General features: G+C 40.5%; 2 protein-coding genes across 4 annotated transcripts in view; one reads left to right on the forward strand and one right to left on the reverse strand.

Annotated features, from left to right (window-relative positions):
• Positions 1–21435, forward strand: part of kdm5c (lysine demethylase 5C) — a 57579-nt gene that overhangs the window by 4715 nt on the left and 31429 nt on the right. For all 3 annotated transcript variants that reach the window (XM_061904108.1, XM_061904111.1, XM_061904110.1), the window contains exons 3-5: positions 5208–5285; positions 16852–16974; positions 17078–17248. In XM_061904108.1, coding sequence (XP_061760092.1) covers positions 5208–5285; positions 16852–16974; positions 17078–17248 — 372 coding nt within the window. The remainder of the gene's footprint in view (positions 1–5207; positions 5286–16851; positions 16975–17077; positions 17249–21435) is intronic.
• Positions 7248–9895, reverse strand: LOC133554871 (ras-related protein Rab-4B). Its single transcript, XM_061904113.1, has one exon. It carries the CDS (start codon positions 9755–9757, stop codon positions 9116–9118), a length of 642 nt encoding a protein of 213 aa, XP_061760097.1. The 5' UTR covers positions 9758–9895; the 3' UTR covers positions 7248–9115.

A 21435-nucleotide genomic window follows, 5' to 3' on the forward strand; every position in this document is an offset into this window, starting at 1 on the left:
TGAGCGTCGCAGGGATATCCAGAAATTCTTGCCATCTCTGTCATAGCATCGCCAGTTAAAAAACAAACGAGGGACTTTCGCATCCCTTGACACTGGAGCAACTTAAATCTGTCGATTGTTATGTGTTTGTTTGGCATTAAATGTGGATGGAGGGAAAGTCTGGATGCAAATAAAGCTACAAATGAGGCGTAACGATGCAATATGTACATACAGCTTGCTTAAATAGCATGTTAGCATCGATTAGCATGCTGTGCTAATCGATGCACACTCCACGTAAATCAACTTTAATCCGTCCCTGCTCGTGTTGTTACACCCTCCGACAACACACCGACGAGGCATGATGTCTCCAAGGTACCGCAAAACAGTAGAAAAAACGGAAAATAACAGAGCTGCGTGTAATGTGGTGGAGAAAATGGCGTTGACTACCTAGGTGACGTCACGTTCTGACGTCATCGCTCCGAGAGCGATAAATAAAAAGGCGTTTAATTCGCCAAAATTCACTCATTTAGAGTTCGGAAATCGGTTAAAAAAATATATGGTCTTTTTTCTGCAACATCAAGGTATATATTGACGCTGACATAGGTCTGGTGATAATGTTCCCCTTTAACACATTACCATAAAATATCAAATATTATTTAGCTCATTCACGTAAGGGACTGGACATATAAAGATTTCATTGGGTTTAGCAATTAGGAATGACAGATTGTTTGGTAAACGTATAGCATGTTCTATATGTTATAGTTATTTGAATGACTCTTACCATAATATATTACGTTAACATACCAGGAACCTTCTCAGTTGGTTATTTGTGCGTCATGTAACGTATACTTATTCAGCCTGTTGTTCACTATTCTTTATTTTTAATTGCCTTTCAAATGTTTATTCTTGGTGTTTGGTTTTATCAAATAAATTTCCCCCAAAATTGCGACTTATACTGGAGTGCGACTTATATGTTTTTTCCTTCTTTATTATGCATTTTCGGCAAGTGGGACTTAGACTCCGGAGTGACTTATATTCCGAAAAATACGGTACATCATCGTCTAGCACCAGTTAGTTCGTATAGACTCCGGAGTGACTTATATTCCGAAAAATACAGTACATCATAGTCTAGCACCAGTTAGTTCGTAACACGAGAACCACCTGTAATTAGGGACATTTTGATCAGGGATTTTGGTTCCAATGTCAATCATCCATGAGTGAGATTGACCGATACAATCACAGTTATTAACTTTATATATTTCACTTTATTAATTGTCAGTTTAATATCACTTAATGGGGAATTTTATTTTCAGTTTAACAGTATCACAACAATATATATAGTAGTTCCTTATTCTCTTTTACTACATACAATTGTTTGAACAAAACAAAGTCAATAGCACATAATTACTTAACAAAAGCCAAAAGTACCTATTTAAATCCTTTGCATTTTGCCCTCAAGTCGTCCTGTGTCCATTAACTTCAAGGACTTATTCCCTGAGTTTGTAAACATTATTAAACAGAAACTATTTTGACCAAATAACTCCAGTATGGATCATATACAGATACTACTCTTGGTGTCGACACCGCCAATTTATGGCTCGATCTAATCGCCCTCATCGTGTACTGACTTGCTACAATGCTGACACACCAACATTTTGTTATATTATGCATTGTAACTGTTATTCAGCTTCCTGTTAATTTTCTGCTATGTGTTAATTTTCTGTTAATACCCACTTACTTTCTGCTGCAATGTTGTCTTAAAAATTTATTAGGCACAAAAAAGTATTTTTGTCAGCCACCGATTGTGCAAGTTCTTCCACTTAAAATGATGACAGAGGTCTGTAATTTTCATCATAGGTATACTTCAACTGTGAGAGAAAGAATGTGAAAAAAATCCAGGAATTCACATCCATCCATCCATCCATCATCTTCCGCTTATCCGAGGTCGGGTCGCGGGGGCAACAGCCTAAGCAGGGAAACCCAGACTTCCCTCTCCCCAGCCACTTCGTCTAGCTCTTCCCGGGGGATCCCGAGGCGTTCCCAGGCCAGCCGGGAGACATAGTCTTCCCATCGTGTCCTGGGTCTTCCCCGTGGCCTCCTACCGGTTGGACGTGCCCTAAACACCCCCCTAGGGAGGCGTTCGGGTGGCATCCTGACCAGATGCCCGAACCACCTCATCTGGCTCCTCTCGATGTGAAGGAGCAGCGGCTTTACTTTGAGTCCCTCCCGGATGGCAGAGCTTCTCACCCTATCTCTAAGGGAGAGCCCCGCCACACGGCGGAGGAAACTCATTTCGGCCGCTTGTACCCGTGATCTTATCCTTTCGGTCATGACCCAAAGCTCATGACCATAGGTGAGGATGGGAACGTAGATCGACCGGTAAATTGAGAGCTTTGCCTTACGGCTCAGCTCCTTCTTCACCACAACGGATCGGTACAACGTCCGCATTACTAAGACTCCGCACCGATCCGCCTGTCGATCTCACGATCCACTCTTCCCTCACTCGTGAACAAGACTCCTAGGTACTTTAACTCCATCACTTGGTGCAGGGTCTCCTCCCCAACCCGGAGATGGCACTCCACCCTTTTCCGGGCGAGAACCATGGACTCGGACTTGGAGGTGCTGATTCTCATTCCGGTCGCTTCACACTCTGCTGCGAACCGATCCAGCGAGAGCTGAAGATCCCGGTCAGATGAAGCCATCAGGACCACATCATCTGCAAAAAGCAGAGACTTAATCCTGCGGTTACCAAACCGGAACCCCTCAACGCCTTGACTGCGCCTAGAAATTCTGTCCATAAAAGTTATGAACAGAATCGGTGACAAAGGACAGCCTTGGCGGAGTCCAACCCTCACTGGAAATGTGTTCGACTTACTGCCGGCAATGCGGACCAAGCTCTGGCACTGATCGTACAGGGAACGGACCGCCACAATAAGACAGTCCGATACCCCATACTCTCTGAGCACTCCCCACAGGACTTCCCGAGGGACACGGTCGAATGCCTTCTCCAAGTCCACAAAGCACATGTAGACTGGTTGGGCAAACTCCCATGCACCCTCAAGAACCCTGCCGAGAGTATAGAGCTGGGTAAAATTCCTACAATTCACATTGTAGGAATTTTAAATAATTTTTTGGTAAATTATGGTGGAAAATAAGTATTTGGTCAATAACAAAAATTCAACTCAATACTTTGTAATATAACCTTTGTTGGCAATAACAGAGGTCAAACGATTACTATAGGTCTTTACCAGGTTTGCACACACAGTAGGTGGTATTTTGGCCCATTCCTCTATGCAGATCTTCTCGAGAGCAGTGATGTTTTGGGGCTGTCGCCGAGCAACACGGCCTTTCAACTCCCTCCACAGATTTTCTATGGGGTTGAGGTCTGGAGACTGGCTAGGCCACTCCAGGACTTTCAAATGCTTCTTACGGAGCCACTCCTTGTGTGTTTGGGATCATTGTCATGCTGGAAGACCCACCCATGTTTCATCTTCAAAGCTCTCACTGATGGAAGGAGGTTTTGGCTCAAAATGTCACGATACATGGCCCCATTCATTCTTTCCTTAACACGGATCAGTCGTCCTGTCCCCTTGGCAGAAAAACAGCCCCAAAGCATGATATTTCCACCTCCATGCTTCATAGTAGGTATGGTGTTCTTGGGATGCAACTCAGTATTTTTCTTTCTCCAAACACGACGAGTTGAGTTTATACCAAAAAGTTCTGTTTTGGTTTAATCTGACCACATGCCATTCTCCCAATCCTCTGCTGTATCATCCATGTGCTCTCTGGCAAACTTCAGACAGGCCTGGACATGCACTGGCTTAAGCATGGGGACACATCTGGCACTGCAGGATTTGATTCCCTGTTGGCGTAGTGTGTTACTGATGGTAACCTTTGTTACTTTAGTCCCAGCTTTCTGCATGTCATTCACCAGGTCCCACCGTGTGGTTCTGGGATTTTTGCTCATCGTTCTCATGATAATTTTGACCCCACGGGATGAGATCTTGCGCGGAGCCCCAGATCGAGGGAGATTATCAGTGGTCTTGTATGTCTTCCATTTTCTGATAATTGCTCCCACAGTTGATTTTTTCACACCAAGCTGCTTGCTTATTGTAGATTCACTCTTCCCAGTCTGGTGTAGGTCTACAATTATTTTCCTGGTGTCCTTCGACAGCTCTTTGGTCTTGGCCATAGTGGAGTTTGGAGTTTGACTGTTTTATACAGATAACGAGTTCAAACAGGTTCCATTAATACAGGTAACGGGTAAAGGACAGAAGTGCTTCTTAAAGAAGAAGTTGCGTGTCTGTGAGAGCCAGAGATCTTCCTTGTTTAAAGTGACCAAATATTTATTTTCCACCATAATTTACAAATAAATTCTTTAAAATTCCTACAATGTAAATTCCTGGATTTTTTTTCACATTTTGTCTCACAGTTGAAGTGTACCTATGATGAAAATTACAGACATCTGTCATCATTTTAAGTGGGAGAACTTGCACAATCGGTGGCTGACTAAATACTTTTTTGCCCCACTGTTTTGGTGTTGTTTAAAGCGAGCTTAGTGGTTAGGTTAACTTAGCTAATAGCATGCCTGCCCCTGCTTTGCTTTCGGTGTAAAACATGTTAATCTCATCCTAATCTCATTTTAATACTTGATAATGACACTTAAGATACTAAGAAATACAGTTAATTGTTGTAATGGAGGTGTTTTTTGTTAGTATTTTTAGAGACATCACAATCTACTAGCTGCTTGTCAGAGACAGGATTGTATTTTGTAATCGGTGATTGAATACAAAATCACTTTTTGTCAAAAATCGTCCATGTAATGTTCCTTCCAAATCCACATTTCCCTCTTGTCTTGTAAAATCCTGCTGACAGGGGCAGCTGCAGCTGAAGGGCTTCTTGTAGATGGACACGTTAATAGTGTATTGATACATTTCACAAACATTGTCTGTTCATGGCAATGTTGAATAGGGGATAGGTTAGACCTCACGCAGAATTATGAAAATGTGTAAAAAAAAATGTATAGCCTGCTTAAAAGTTATCTTGAATACATGGTTGTAATCGCAATATCAAAATACATTCTGATAATATGCATTAAAGAAAAGTTTTAGGATTGATGGCTGAGGAGCCGATGTTGAGATGTTTGCAGTGAAGCAGAAACAATCTCTTGTGTGTGTGTGTAACTTAACTTAGACACCCATGTTCAATATGATTTTGTTTCTAAACAGGACTGGCAGCCACCCTTTTCAGTGGAGCTGGATACCTTCCGCTTTACCCCACGCATTCAGAGACTTAATGAGCTGGAGGTAAGTTAGTTTTACTCTTGTTATTCCATGTTGTTTGATTATTTTACAGGGGCTGTTTGCATCTTGCTCAGTTTCATTTTGTAACACCCCCCGACCCCCTCAAAAAAAGTGGCGCACCACCGGCTGTCTTATTTTATCAGCAGTGATTTAAATACAGTATATATTTTTAAAGTGTCCCTATTTTTTACAACTATTAATTATATTGAGTGTGAGGAATTTATTTTGTGTTCATGAGAGATGTAACGGTATTATAAATTCAGAGGTATTTTGGTTTCAAAGTATTCTCAATGATACCGTGATATGTGACTGTGTCAAATGAAAACTTGGAAAGTGTAGTTTTTTTTTTTGGTGTTGTAGCATTGGCCGGGTTTGTAAATAAATGACACTTCCCTGAAACCTTTACACAGCGGACAAACGACAAAATGGGGTCGTTGAACGCAGCAAGCAGGAAATGAAGTGTGGTCGTACTCGTCGTAGATAACATTAATTATTTTTTGGACATTAAATCTGTCCATAACTGGTTGCGTTATGTTGCTGACAAATAGACAAACAAGCCCAGGCCAAACATTAACCTCTTTGGCAGAGGTAAGAAAGTCTGCGTTCTGACAAAGCACGGCACTGTCATCTTGAGCTTTTCCCAAAAAAAGTTCCACACAGGAAATAAGAGTAAACTAAAACACTACTCGCTACATTCTCAAACCATCAATCTATTTTTAAAATGCCCATCTTGTCGATGTTGAACCTATTTCAGTTGCACTCTGGAAGGTAGGGCTGGTAAGTTGTCACGTCAAACTATCGCACAGGAAATATATTTGAAGACAACGAAGCCAAACTTCAGTTTGTAAGGTATTTACATTATTAGACGTTATATTGTTAGTTTGATTTTCTGAGAAACTTTTTCCAGACTGATATAAAAATGACCTCTGTCTCAAAATAGAGGACAATGTTTCCCATAATGTAAAAGTTGAAAGACAAACTGTACATTATTGTTTTACACTTGTTTACATTATTACTTAAAAGTACCAGTAGAGTGGAAAAACTAGTTGCCTCTATATTGAAGCTATTGTCATATATATCTTATTCATGACACCAAAAGACTTCCAAAGTTTGCGAATAAATAGATATTAAAAAAATAGTATTAATCTTACGGAGATTCCCGAGGCATTTTAAGAGATAATGAGGAAGCCAGACACGTCATTGCGTGACGTAGAGTGAGCGACTGCAGATCCCTTTCCCACCAAAAACAATGCAAATCGTTGGGGAGACCCAACAACGATTACTTTGGGCAAAATTATAATGCAGAACCTTATATTGTTGATCCTGAATATGAGGATGAACTACAAGTTTTAGAAGCTCTGCTGAACAAATTCAGCTTTAGTGAAAAAACTGTAGCATCATGTAGCAGTATTGCTAAGTGCTAAACAAGAACTATAAACATAATTAAATGATAGCTCACTGTACAATGTCTGCTCTTACGTCGATGACTGATAGGATGTCCATATCTTCCCGTTTATATGAAATGAAATGAAATGAAATGAATTATATTTATATAGCGCTTTTCTCAAGTGACTCAAAGCGCTTTACATAGTGAAACCCAATATCTAAGTTACATTCAAACCAGTGTGGGTGGCACTGGGAGCAGGTGGGTAAAGTGTCTTGCCCAAGGACACAACGGCAGTGACTAGAATGGCACAAGCGGGAATCGAACCTGCAACCCTCAAGTTGCTGGCACGGCCACTCTACCAACCGAGCTATGCCTTTGACACTACTTCCACATTTACCCATTCACACACTGATGGAGGGAGCTGCCATGCAAGGCGCCAACCAGCACCCATCAGGAGCAAGGGTGAAGTGTCTTGCTCAGGACACAACGGACGTGACGAGATTGGTACTAGGTGGGATTTGAACCAGGGACCCTCGGGTTGCGCACGGCCACTCTCCCACTGCGCCACACCGTTCTTAAAGAATATATGTCAAAGTATAGCATTTTGGGTGTCTGTGGGCATTTTTACTGATCATCCCACAGATGTTTGATGGGCTTTTTCTTCCACACCAAACTCAACAAAGCATATTTTTATGGCCTTTGCTTCGCGTACTGCAGGGGTGTCCAAAGTGCGGCCCAGGGGCCATTTGCGGCCCGCAGGTCATATTTTAACGGCCCCACAGAACATTTCAAAAATACTATGGAAAAAAATAAAAAGTGGTATAAAAGAGAAAACAGGTGAACTATAACAAGAACATGTTGCAATGTTTACTCTAATAACACAAAGCTGCCATGCAGGCTGTTTCTTTCTTTAAAAAAAAAAATAGTGAATCAAAATCAATTATGAATTATTGACCAATTCAAGGCTCCAATTACGTCACATTAAATATTCCACTTTGAGATATTTTTGGGGGCAAAATTTTGGATATTTTGTGTTTGCCATATAAAAACTGAACTGTTTTTTTTTTAAAGAATGGCCTAAAACGAACAAAAAAACAACAAACGAAAAAAAAAACTTCTAATTGACGGATAGATCTGAAGTTGAACATCGAGCCCAGTGTGTTTAAAGTAAGCAGTAAAAAAAAAAAAATTACAATTTATTTTTTAACACTGAGTAGGACCGTTTTGGATCAGTGTGTTATGTTTTTAAGGGTCATTGCACAAAAAATAATAGTGAATTAAAATCAATGGTGTTAGGAGTTGTTGACCTTTTTCCGGCTCCAATTATTATATAATCTCAAACATTCTACTTAAAAATTTTGTTGGGTGAAAATATTGCATATTTTGTGTTTTTTTCAATAAAAAAACATGGGTTTTCTTTGACAAAAAGAGCATACAACTTAAATCTTTAAAAACGTCATATTGACAGATAGACTTAATGTTGATCTAGAGATTTAGAACTTGAATAATAATACAAATAATACTGAATAATGACACATTTGGGGTCCCCGGGATCAAGCCTGAGTGGAGGCCTAAATGTATATTTTTTATACATATATTGTATTGGTTTTTAAAATAAATGGCCCCCGCTTGCTTTGATTATTTCCTCAGTGGAAAAAGTTTGGACACCCCTGGCTTACTGGAAAGGCCATAAATAGGGTCTTTCCGACACTCTTGCTTCTACGTAAAAAGCATAAGTCTTGTCCAACAATGAAACGGTGTCCTGATACTTCGGTTGGTAAAGTGTATGTGCGTGAATGCTGACATTTTACTGGGAAAAAACATTAACTTCTCTTCTTAATTCATGCAAACTTGGCAGCCTCCTCTGCGTATCAGCATGGTGGATCATTAGTCCAACACAAAAAGTGATACTTTTGCATATGTCCAGTGAGTTAGAGCTGTGCAATCAACAGAGAGGCCAAAGGGCCCGGGAAGGACGTACATCCACCAATGTGCATTTTATTAAGGCCAGCAGTCCCGCTAAAAGTGCATTTAGGATGGCGAGGTGGGAATTAGCTATGAGACACCTTCTTAAACCTCCTCCAAACATTTGCTGTTTTAGCATTTGGACACTGGAAAGCCACAGTGAATATTTAAATGCTGAAAAGACGAAAAAGGCAATAATAATTTAGGGACAAAAAGCAGTGCAAATGTTATAAAACCATAAGGAGGCGCGCATGTATTAAATGAAAAACATGAATACACAGCGCCGAGACGCGTCCACTACGATCTGGTAAGGACCGCACAATCCCCGCGTGTGTCGGCACGCATAAACAAGTCTTATCGGAGGGTCAAAGGTCAGTGATTTCCACTCATCCAGGTGCTGTGAGGTGCGGACACCCCAAAACAACTGGAGCTGTAACACTGACCTGCACGGGAGGTCTTTAAGGGAGGGGGGGCCACGTTCCTAGCAGCTGCACTGCTGCTTGTTCTGTGTCGTGCTGCCTCTGGGCTGCCGCAGCTGCCGCAGTGACGCGTCCCCGTACTGGATGCCTGAGCCCATCCTCTCTGGATCCAGCTCACCCGAGTCTATCTTGTTGAGGATGGTGCGCGCGCACTTGAGGAAACCCTCCTCCACATTCTCCCCCGTCAGAGCGCTGGTCTCCAAGAACATCAACTCGTTCTCCTGAGCAAAGCGCGAGGCCTCCAGGAATGTGACCTCTCGCTCTGCCTCCAGGTCCTTCTTGTTGCCACACAGGATGATAACGATGTTGGGGCTCGCCAGCGTGCGTGCGTCCGTCAGCCAGTTGGTCAGCGCGTTGTACGTCTCTCGGCTGGTTATATCATAGACCAGAAGCGCTCCTGCTGCTCCGCGGTAGTAGCTGCGTGTCACAGAACGGAACCGTTCCTGCCCAGCAGTGTCCCAGATCTGCAGCTTGACCGTCTTCCCAGAGACATTCACCACTCTGGAACCAAACTCTACTCCGATGGTGTGGTTGGAGTCCTGTTTGAATTTGTTCTCAATGAATTGATGGAGGAGGCAGGATTTCCCCGTCCCGGCGCTGCCAATCACCAAGAACTTAAAGAGGAAGTCGTATGTCTCGGACATGTTGGCCCCTGACGCGTTAAGGGCTCGATAAAAGGAGCAGTTTCGGAAAGCAGGCTGTGGTTTGGCCACAGTGTTTATGTATGATGCTGGAAAATAGACCGGAGCTGCTTTCGTTTCCGCCCCGCCAGACGGTGTTGCTGCGTGAACAATTAATCATTATGCACACAAAGGGTTAACAAGGAAGTCTCCCTGCAGACACTGTTTTCAGTTGTGTGTTTGTATCCTTCTCCGTATTTACATTAAATGTCATCAATGAACAGCTAGATCCAAGGCTAAATCCTCCAATTATCCAGATCAGGGGCATAATTTACAATTTAGAATAACTGACGAGCCGAGACGCGATGATTCGGGAGCAGCGTGACATTGCTGCACAGGAAAGGCAGCAGAGGGCTACTGAGCTCTCTGTATTATGCGCCGCTAAGAAATAGTTTATTTGCGTTAGCGCCTATAAATACAGCATTGCCAATATTAGATTAATGTTCAGGTCACAATAAGTATAAAGAGTATTGTCAGGTTTTGGATGGTTATTGAGAGGGTTTTGTGGGCAAAGTAGAGAGCCCCCATTGACTACATTGTTTGCAGACTTTTTATGTTTTTAATTATTTACAACTTAGAATGCATAAAAAAAGAAAAACGTGTTCATGGCTTGTATAGAGATTATGAATGATAGACAGCACATATCTGTCTAATTTTTGCGTATTTCCAGTGTTAATGATCTGATACTATGGTCAGAGTGCAGAAGCGATCCCATTGTGACGTAATTTTTCGGAAATAGCCAAAGGTATTCGGAGCGGAATATTTTGGCATTTTGTGTTGTTTTAACTGTGTTTTACATACTTTGCGGATTGTTAATATGATTGGATATGGTTTAGGGCTGCAATAACTAATGGATTAAATCGATTAAAATCGATTATAAAAATAGTTGGAGATTAATTAAGTTATCGATTTGTTGGATGTATGCAATGCGCATGCGCTGGGCCTCTTTTTTTTTTATACTTTTTTTTAATTATTATTATATTTTTTTCCCCCCTAAACCTTTATATATAAACTGCAACATTTACAAACAGCTGAAAAACAATAATCAAAATAAGTACAAAAACAGTACAAAACAGCTCCAGGGCGGCGCCGAGGCTACATCTCATGTGGTGGCAGTAAGCCAGCCAATGATGTGTCATGTGCAACTCACGTGACCACGCCGTCTCCTTTGCTGGAAACATTCGAAAAATGGCGGAGGGAAACAGTACGGATAGTTCAGCGGAGAAACATCTCGAGGTTATTGCTTCAATGGAGAAAAGTCTATGACCTAAGTCATCAAAAGTGTCAGAACCCTTTACTTAAAGGCCTACTGAAATGAGATTTTTTTTTATTTAAACGGGGATAGCAGGTCCATTCTATGTGTCCTACTTGATCATTTTGCGATATTGCCATATGTTTGCTGAAAGGATTTAGTAGAGAACATCGACGATAAAGTTCGCAACTTGTGGTCGCTAATACAAAAGCCTTGCCTTTACCGGAAGTAGCAGACGATGACGTCACCGGTGTGAGGGCTCCTCACATCCTCACATTGTTTATAATGTGAGCCTCCAGCAGCAAGAGCCATTCGGACCGAGAAAGCGACAATTTCCCCATTAATTTGAGCAAGGATGAAAGATTTTGTGGATGAAGAAATTTAGAGTGAAGGACTAGAAGAAAAAATTAAAATAAAGTTAAAAAAAAAAAGGCGATTGCATTGGGAGCGATTCAGATGTTTTTAGACACATTTACTAGGATAATTCTGGGAAATCCCTTATCTTTCTATTGTGTTGCTAGTGTTTTAGTGAGTTAAATAGTACCTGATAGTCGGAGGGGTGTGTCCACGGGTGTGTTGACGCCAGTCTCTGAGAGAAGTCACGAAGCTGCAGCAGGACAGAAGATCTGCTGATCTCCGGTAAGAGGTGACTTTTTACCACAATTTTCTCACCGAAACCTACCGGTTGACAAGTTGTCGGGAACCATGTTCGCTTGACCGCTCTGATCCATAGTAAAGCTTCACCTCCGGGAATTTTAAACAAGGAAACACCGTGTGTTTGTGTGGCTAAAGGCTAAAGTTTCCCACCTCCATCTTTCTACTTTGACTTCTCCATTATTAATTGAACAAATTGCAAAAGATTTAGCAACACAGATGTCCAAAATACTGTGTAACTGCGCGATGAATTGAGCCGACTTTTAGCCGCAAGTGGTGCTGGGCTAATATGTCCCCTCCAACCAATAACGTCACAAACACGCGTCATCTTTCCACGACGTTTTCAACAGAAAACTCCGCGGGAAATTTAAAATTGTAATTTAGTAAACTAACCCGGCCGTATTGGCATGTGTTGCGACGTAAATATTTCATCGTTGATATATAAACTATCAGACTGTGTGGTCGGTAGTAGTGGGTTTCAGTAGGCCTTTAAAAGACTTCAAAGAAGACATTTCTTGCAAAACGTGCAGCATGGACCTCGCGTGGCACGGAAGGACAACATTGCTTTGGCAGCACCTGAAGAGGAGCCATGGATGAAGGGAAGAACTCAAGGTACGTAACTTTTTTAAGTCCATAGTCCGAGTATATTGATCCGTTGTGTCCGTCTTTGTGTATTTTTAATCTTTTGTTAACGAGGACATTTTTTTGAAGGAAGCGCAGCAGCAACTGTTGTGTATTATCTTTCAGAGTGTTAGGAACTTTTTGGAGAGTGGACGACTTTATTTTCTGTGTTGTTTTGAGTCGCAACAGGCATTCATAAGTTCAGCTTTTTTGTGAGTAACGTTAACGTTATGTCTTTGTTGCAACGCGGGGCTGATAATGTGTCTCCGGCACATTTGACTCCGTTTTGAGAGAGAAAACGCACGTATAAACGTAACGGACAGAAATATTTCAGGTTGGTTTCATAATGGATCAATGTAGCTATGTAAATATATTTAGATTTGAGTGACGCTTTAGTATAACTAAACATTATGAAGGTGCTGGAATATTTCATGCTATTATTCAGATGTAGCCTTAAGTGAATCCTTTATTATTCAAAACAGAAACTTTTACTTTATCTGATCCAGTTCTGATTTGATGAATTACATTTCTGTGTTGTTTTTGGTGTATTCTGCAACTCCAATGTCCATTTATTTAATTTAGCTGTTTTTTTAATGTGTTGGGGTATTCGTTTTTTACTTCAGAAATTATTCTTTAAATCAACTGGGTATGCATTGAGTTACATGTACATTGGGGCAAAAAGTATTTAGTCAGCCAACGATTGTGCAAGTTTTCCCACTTAAAATGATGACAGAGGTCTGTAATTTTCATTATAGGTACACTTCAACGGTGAGAGACAGGATGTGAAAAAAAAATCCAGGAATTCACATTGTAGGAATTTTAAATAATTTATTTGTAAATTATGGTGGAAAATAAGTATTTTCTCAACCATTCAAAGCTCTCACTAATGGAAGGAGGTTTTGGCTCAAAATCTCACGATACATGGCCCCATTGATTCTTTCCTTAACACCGATCAATCGTCCTGTCCCCTTAGCAGAAAAATAGCCCCAAAGCATGATGTTTCCACCCCCATGCTTCACAGTAGGTTTGGTGTTCTTGGGATGCAACTCAGTATTCTTCTTCCTCCAAACACGAGTAGAGTTTATACCAAAAAGTTATATTTTGGTTTCATCTGACCACATGACATTCTCCCAATCCTCTGCTGTATCATCCATGTATCCATTTTGGTATAAACTCAACTCGTCGTGTTTGGAGGAAGAAGAATACTGAGTTTCATCCCAAGAACACCACACGTACTGTGAAGCATGGGGATGGAAAAATCATGCTTTGGGGCTGTTTTTCTGCTAAGGGGAGAGGACGGTTTATCCGTGAGAATGAATGGGGCCATGTATCGTGAGATTTTGAGCCAAAACCTCCTTCCATCAGTGAGAGCTTTGAATGGTTGACCAAAAATCTTATTTTCCACCATAATTTACAAATAAATTATTTAAAATTCCTACAATGTGAATTCCTGGATTTTTTTTTTCACAATCTGTCTCACAGTTGAAGTGTACCTATGATGAAAATTACAGACCTCTGTCATCATTTTAAGTGGGAGAACTTGCACAATCGGTGGCTGACTAAATACTTTTTTGTCCCACTGTAAATAATGCTACTATGTACGTTCATAATATGGTTTATCTCATTTCAGAAAGAGACAAGCCGGCATTAGTGACTTGGTACAAAGGAAGGTGTGCACACCACGGCAAGCGGCTGCACTGACTGATGCTATCCTGAATATGTTGGTAACTGACATGAGGCTACTATCAATGGTGGAGGATGAAGGTTTTAGACAAATGATTCACGTCCTCAACCCTGGTTACACTCGTCCCTCGAGGAACCATTTTACCAAACTGATGGAGAGGAAGTACGAGCGGACATTCCACTGACATAAAAGTCACCCAGAGTAAAATTGCTGTCACTACTAATGTGTGGACAAGTGTAGCCACCTTGGCAGTACATGCCACTACATTGGAGTCGAATGGAACATGAAGTCAATCTGCCTTACGACCATGCCACTAGAGGAAAGACATTCAGCATCCAACATTGCAGAATGGTTGGAATAGGTAATAGCCAGGTTTGAAATTCCCCGATGCAAAATTATTGCTATTGTGCATGACAATGGTGCACTTTATAAACAAATAACATTTTTGTAACACTTGCCTTGTTTTATTTGGCAAGTCGAAAGGACATGATGCCAGCATGCTGTTTTTTTCAATAAAGTATTGGAAATGATAGAAATGTAGTTTGTCTCTTTTATCTGATTATTAATCGATTAATCAAAGTAATAATCGACAGATTAATCGATTAACAAATAAATCGTTAGTTGCAGCCCTAATTTGGTTTAATGGATACCATGAAACACAATTAAGCATATAAAATCAACATGTTTTTCCACTTTACTGGTACTTTAAAGACATCAACTGTCAGTTATTACTTTAATCATTTTAAATATTTTCTTAAAAGACCAGTAGGGTGGAAAAACAAGCTGACTTTATATGCTTAATTGTGTTTTATTGTGTCCATTAAACCATATCAAACTGTATTTACAATCCGCAAAGTATGGGAAAATACTGTCTCAACATCACAAAATGCCACAAATTCGGTCAGCCATTAGGAGTTTTCAGCTCCGAACGTGTTCGGTAATTTCCGTAGATTGACGTCACACTTTGGCCATGGAATTAGATCAGTCATACTGTATATACGCAAAAATTAAAGAGAGATGTGCTGTCCATTATTCACAATCCCTGTATAAGATATAATCACAGGTTTTTCTTTTTTTTAATGCATACTAAGTCATAAGTCAAATACATAAGCAGTTCACTAACAATGTAGGCAATGAGGGCTCTCTATGCCCCCCTCAAAACCCTCTAAATAACCATCCAAAACCCGCCAACAATACTCTACATACATTTTGTGACCTAAATATTAACCATATATTAGCAATATTGTTGCAAACGCAAACGCGGCAGATTGATAACACACAGCTCAGTAGTCTTCTGTTGCTTTACTGTGAGCTGACCGCGATGTCCTGCTTCTCCCACATCATCGCGTGTCGGCTAGTCAGTTATTTTAAATTATAAATCGTGCCTCTCCTCTTGATGTAGGAAGATTTAAACACAAATCAAGAAGTTTTTCATCTGTGACATTCAATTCATACAGATGGATACAGATATAGATGGAGACATACACACACAAAACCAAAGAGTGTCTGCAGGGAGACTATTCCTTGTTAACTCTTCCTGTGTATAGAGGATTAATTCTTCATATAAACGGTAAAATATGGACATCCTATCAGTCATTGAAGTAAGAGCCGACATTGTTCAGCAAGCTATTTTATTATGTTTTTAGTTTGGATTTTTTGTTTAGCATAGTGCTACATGATGTTTAGTGTTTCACTAGAACTGGATCTGTTTAGCAGAGCTTCTAAAACTTGCAGCTCAAACCCCTTTTATTCAGGATCAACAATTTAAGTTTATGGATTATAAGCAATTTTCCCTCGAATTTTTCATGTGTGAGCAAACGCCAAAACTTATTGAGCATTCAGTGGTGCACATGTGAGCGACGGCAGACGTGCACACTGTTATGCGCTTATCTTTTTATTTGATTTTGTGCGCAGCCTAGATTTGCCGCGCGCAGAGGACGCGTGAGCAGTTTGCAATAGCACAGGTTCGTACCTTAGAGGGAACGTCATAATTTTTCTTCAAGTAATTGTATTTGTTGCAATTTGCATTGTTGTTGAAAAAGGGATCTGTAGTTCCGATGTCCACGTCACGCGATGAGGTAACTGGCTTACGCATTATCTTTAAAAATAGCTCAAGAATCTCCATGAGTTTGGTACTATTTTGATCATATATATTGACTCGCAAACTTTGGAAGTCCTTTGGTGTCATACATCAAATATATATAATAGCTTCAATATAAAGGCAACATGTTTCCACTCTACTGGTACTTCAAAAAGTAGGTGTTCCTCCACAATTATTTTCACTTCGTAATAGTTGTTTGTTAGTAAAAAAAAAAAAATTACATTTTAACATTGTGTGTGTGTTTATTTACAGTAAGTGTGTTTATCCTTAACATTCCTACTACTTCATTTTACACACTCTATGGCTTCCACCAGACTTTATTTTTGTGGTTATATACCGAAATAATGTCATACCATGGCCTTAATACCGTGTAATGTCATACCGTGCGATTTTGATACCGTTACAGCTCTAGTGTTTATGACTGTCACCCACTTTCAGACATGTCATGTGTTTAGTACATGCAGAGAGTAGGTGCACACACACACAAGTAGTTGCAAAGAAGAAACTTACAATATATTCGATAACGTTAGCTATTCAGCTATTCAAATTATTACAAGTTTACAACACAAAGCTAATGCGCTTGCACTTGCTACGCACGGGCATAGGTTGGTCATTACATACCGAAAGCCTTTAGATATCAGGATATAATGCATAAAATGCATTGGACAGCGAGTGGGTGGAGGTTGCAAACAGCCCCTGAAAGTGATTAAAAATGATGTTTGTCTTCTTCATACTTCTTATTTTAGGCCGAGACGAGAGTGAAGCTCAATTATTTGGACCGCATTGCCAGGTTTTGGGAGGTTCAGAGTTCCTCCTTGAAAATCCCACACATTGAAAGGCGCATTCTTGATCTTTTTGGTTTGGCAAAGGTGACTGACTCCTAATGAAACTATTTTAAGTGGTTCTTATTTCAGAGCCTGTATTGTTTTGTTTTTTAACCCTTTGATTTGCTCAAATATTTCGGCTTTCCAGGTTGTATCAGATGAAGGTGGTTTTGAGATGGTTTGTAAAGAGCGACGTTGGGCTCGTGTGGCTCAGAGGCTGGGCTACCCGCCAGGCAAGAACATTGGTTCTCTGCTGCGCTCACACTACGAGAGGATTGTCCACCCCTTTGAAATGTTCCAGTTTGGAGCCCGCTTGCCGGTAACACTTAATATTATATTTGATATATTTTATTATATATATATATATATATATATATATATATATATATATATATATATATATATATATATATATATATATATATGTGCGTGTATTAGGGGTGTAATGTTACGTGTCTTTGTATTGAACCATTTCAGTTCGTTGCGAAGGTGTACCGGACGAGTTTCCACACGGACATATTAAGTAGCGTAAACAATACTCAAAATGCCGGGCATTTGAGGCATTTAAGAAACTGCCCTGACAGCCCCGCAAAAGAGGATTTGTCAGGTGAAAAGAGGACGTATGATCAGTCTATACTAGCCCGATCGCTGCTAGCACCGGACATGTACTCTTTTGCTAGCATGCTAGCAGCGACCAGGCTAGGATAGACTGACCATACGTCCTCTTTTCACCTGACAAATCCTCTTTTGCGGGGCTGTCAGGGCAGAGTTTCTTAAATGCCTCAAATGTCCGGCATTTTGAGTTATGGTTGCGTGTATTAACAATGTACGTTCAGGGTTAAGAAAGAATTAAAAACAAAACAAACTGTGCGTGCAGCCGCAGCATTTGTGAGGGAGGGGCAGAGAGCCAGAGAGTTATGATAAACTCGCATGTGTCTCCAGGCTCTGCTTTTTATCCATAGATTTTTCAGATTAAATGTTTTATTATCTAGCAGGGGTGTCAAGAGTGTGCCCCGGAGGCCATTTGCGGCCCACAGCTAATGTTTTAAAAGCCCACGGCACATTTTATAATAACTATTAAAATAAACAAAAACATAAAAAAAGTGAAGTAAAAAAGCTTGAAGGTTAAATGTAATTTAGAAAAAGTTGCAATGTTGACTAATAAAACAGAGCTTTTTTTTTCTTCTTTCAAACTGTCATTGCTCAAAACATAAAAAGTAAACCAAATCAATGTTTTGAATTATTGACCTATCCAATGTTCCAATTACTTCACATCAAATGTTCCACTAAGAAAAATATTTTTGGTGGAAGATTTTGCAAATTTGGTAAATAAATAACCAAAAAAACTATATTTTGTTTTCTTATTGTACCGAACCGTGACCTCTAAACCGAGGTATGTACTGAACCGAAATGTTTGTGTACCGTTACACCCTTAGTATGTGTGTATGCATGTATATATATATATATATATATATATATATATATATATATATATATAGTGGGGCAAAAAAGTATTTAGTCAGCCACCGATTGTGCAAGTTTTCCCACTTAAAATGATGACAGAGGTCTGTAATTTTCATCATAGGTAGACTTCAACTGTGAGAGAGAGAATGTGAAAAAAAAAAAAATCCAGGAATTTACATGGTAGGAATTCTAAGAGTTTATTTGTAAATTATGGTGGAAAATAAGTATTTGGTCAATAACAAATATTCAACTCAATACTTTGTAATATATAACCTTTGTTGGCAATAACAGAGGTCAAAACGATTACTATAGATCTTTACCAGGTTTGCACACACAGTAGCTGGTATTTTGGCCCATTCCTCTATGCAGATCTTCTCGAGAGCAGTGACGTTTTGGAGCTGTCGCAGAGCAACATGGACTTTCAACTCCCTCCACAGATTTTCTATGGGTTTGAGGTCTGGAGACTGGCTAGGCCACTCCAGAACTTTCAAATGCTTCTTACGGAGCCACTGCTTCATTGCCCAGGCGGTGTGTTTGGGATCATTGTCCCGCTGGAAGACCCAGCCACGTTTCATTTTCAAAGCGCTCACTGATGGAAGGAGGTTTTGGCTCAAAATCTCACGATACATGGCCCCATTCATTCTTTCCTTAACACTGATTAGTCGTCCTGTCCCCTTAGCAGAAAAACAGCCCCAAAGCATGATGTTTCCACCCCTATGCTTCACAGTAGGTATGGTGTTCTTGGGATGCAACTCAGTATTCTTCTTCCTCCAAACACGACAAGCTGAGTTTATACCAAAAGTTCTATTTTGGTTTTATCTGACCACATGACATTCTCCCAATCTTCTGCTGTATCATCCATGTGCTTTCCGGCAAACTTCAGATGGGCCTGGACATGCACTGGCTTAAGCAGGGGGACACGTCTGGCACTGCAAGAATTGATTCCCTGTCAGCGTAATGTGTTACTGATGGTAACCTTTGTTACTTTGGTCCCAGCTCTCTGCGGGTCATTCACCAGGTCCCCCCTGTCGTTCTGGGATTTTTGCTCACCGTTTTCATGATCATTTTGACCCCACGGGATGATATCTTGCGTGGAGCCCTAGATTGAGGGAGATTATCAGTGGTTTTGTATGTCTTCCATTTTCTGATAATTTCTCCCACAGTTGATTTTTTCACACCAAGCTGCTTGCCTATTGTAGATTCACTCTTCCCAGCCTGGTGCAGGTCTACAACTCTTTTCCTGGTGTCCTTCTACAGCTCTTTGGTCTTGGCCATAGTGGAGTTTGGAGTCTGACTGTTTGAGGCTGTGGACAGGTGTCTTTTATACAGATAAGTTCAAACAGGTTCCATTAATACAGGTAACGAGTGGAGGACAGAAGAGCTTCTTAAAGAAGAAGTTACATGTCTGTGAGAGCCAGAGATCTTCCTTGTTTGAAGTGACCAAATACTTATTTTCCACCATAATTTACAAATAAATTCTTTAAAATTCCTACAATGTGAATTCCTGGATTTTTTTTCCACATTCTGTCTCTCACAGTTGAAGTGTACCTATGATTAAAATTACAGACCTCTGTCATCATTTTAAGTGGGAGAACTTGCACAATCGGTGGCTGACTAAATACTTTTTTGCCCCACTGTGTGTGTGTGTGTATATATATGATATATGTATGTATGTGTGTTTATATATCTATATATATATGTATATATATATATATATATATATATATATATATATACACACACACATATGTGTATGTATATATACATGTATGTGTGTGTGTGTGTGTGTGTGTATGTATATATACATACACCCCCCGCCCCCCATCTCCCGAATTCGTAGGTTTCAAGGTTGGCAAGTATGCTAATCACCCACCCACCACTCTTTGAGCTCATTAAAGTCACCTGGTCAGTCAAGGTCCAACTGCTACCATGGGCAAGACCAAAGAACTGTCAAAAGTGATCAGAGACCAAATTGTAGAGCTCCACAAAGCTGGAAAAGGCAATGGAACAATTGGGAAGCAGCTTGGTGAGAATAGATAATTTGTTGCAGCAATTGTTACAAAATGGAAGAGACTAAACATGACTATCTGCCTCGGACTGGGGCTACATGTAAGATTTCTCCTTGTGGGGCATCACTCATGATAAGAAAAGTGAGGAATCAGCCCAGAACTACACAACAGGAGCTGGTGAATGACCTGAAGAGAGCTGGGACCACGGTTTCCAAGGCTACTATCAGTAGAATACTAAGGCATGGTGGTTTAAAATCATGCAGGTTCCCCTGCTTAAGTCAGCCCATGTCCAGGCCCGTCTAAAGTTTTCCAATGGTCTTCTGGATGATCCAGAAGAGTCATGGCAGAAAGTCATGTGGTCAGATGAGACCAAAATACGTTTTGGTATAAACTCCACTCGTCGGGTTTGGTGGAAAAAGGATGAGTATCATCCCAAGAACACGATCCCTACAGTGAAGCATGGGGGTGGAAACATCATGCTTAGGGGGTGCTTTTCAGCAAAGGGGACAGGAACACTGCACTGTATTAAAGAGAGGATGTATTGTGAGATTTTGGCCAAAAACATCGTTCCCTCAGTCAGAGCATTGAAGATGGGTCGTGGTTCGGTCTTCCTACATGACAATTACCCAAAGCACACAGCCAGGATAACCAAGGAGTGGCACCATACGAAGCATAGCAAGGAGTAGCATATCCAGCCTTCAGACCTAAATCCAATAGAAAATATTTGGAGGGAGCTGAAACTTTGTGTTGCTCGGCAACAGCCCAAAACCTGACAGATCTAGAGAAGATTTGTGTGAAGGAGTGAGCTAAAATCCCTGTTGCCGTGTGTGCAAACCTGGTGAAGAACTATAGGAAACGTTTGACCTCTGTAACTGCAAACAAAGGCTTCTGCACTAAATATTATCACTGATGTTCTCATGTGTGCAAATAATTATGAACACCAGTAACATACAAATAAGTCATTAAAAAAATCTTACAATGTCAATTCCAAAATTTTCTTTTTAGATTATGTGTCTAACAGTGGAATTACATC

The sequence above is a fragment of the Nerophis ophidion genome, linkage group LG06, assembly GCF_033978795.1.
Source record: "Nerophis ophidion isolate RoL-2023_Sa linkage group LG06, RoL_Noph_v1.0, whole genome shotgun sequence".
Classification (NCBI taxonomy): domain Eukaryota; kingdom Metazoa; phylum Chordata; class Actinopteri; order Syngnathiformes; family Syngnathidae; genus Nerophis; species Nerophis ophidion.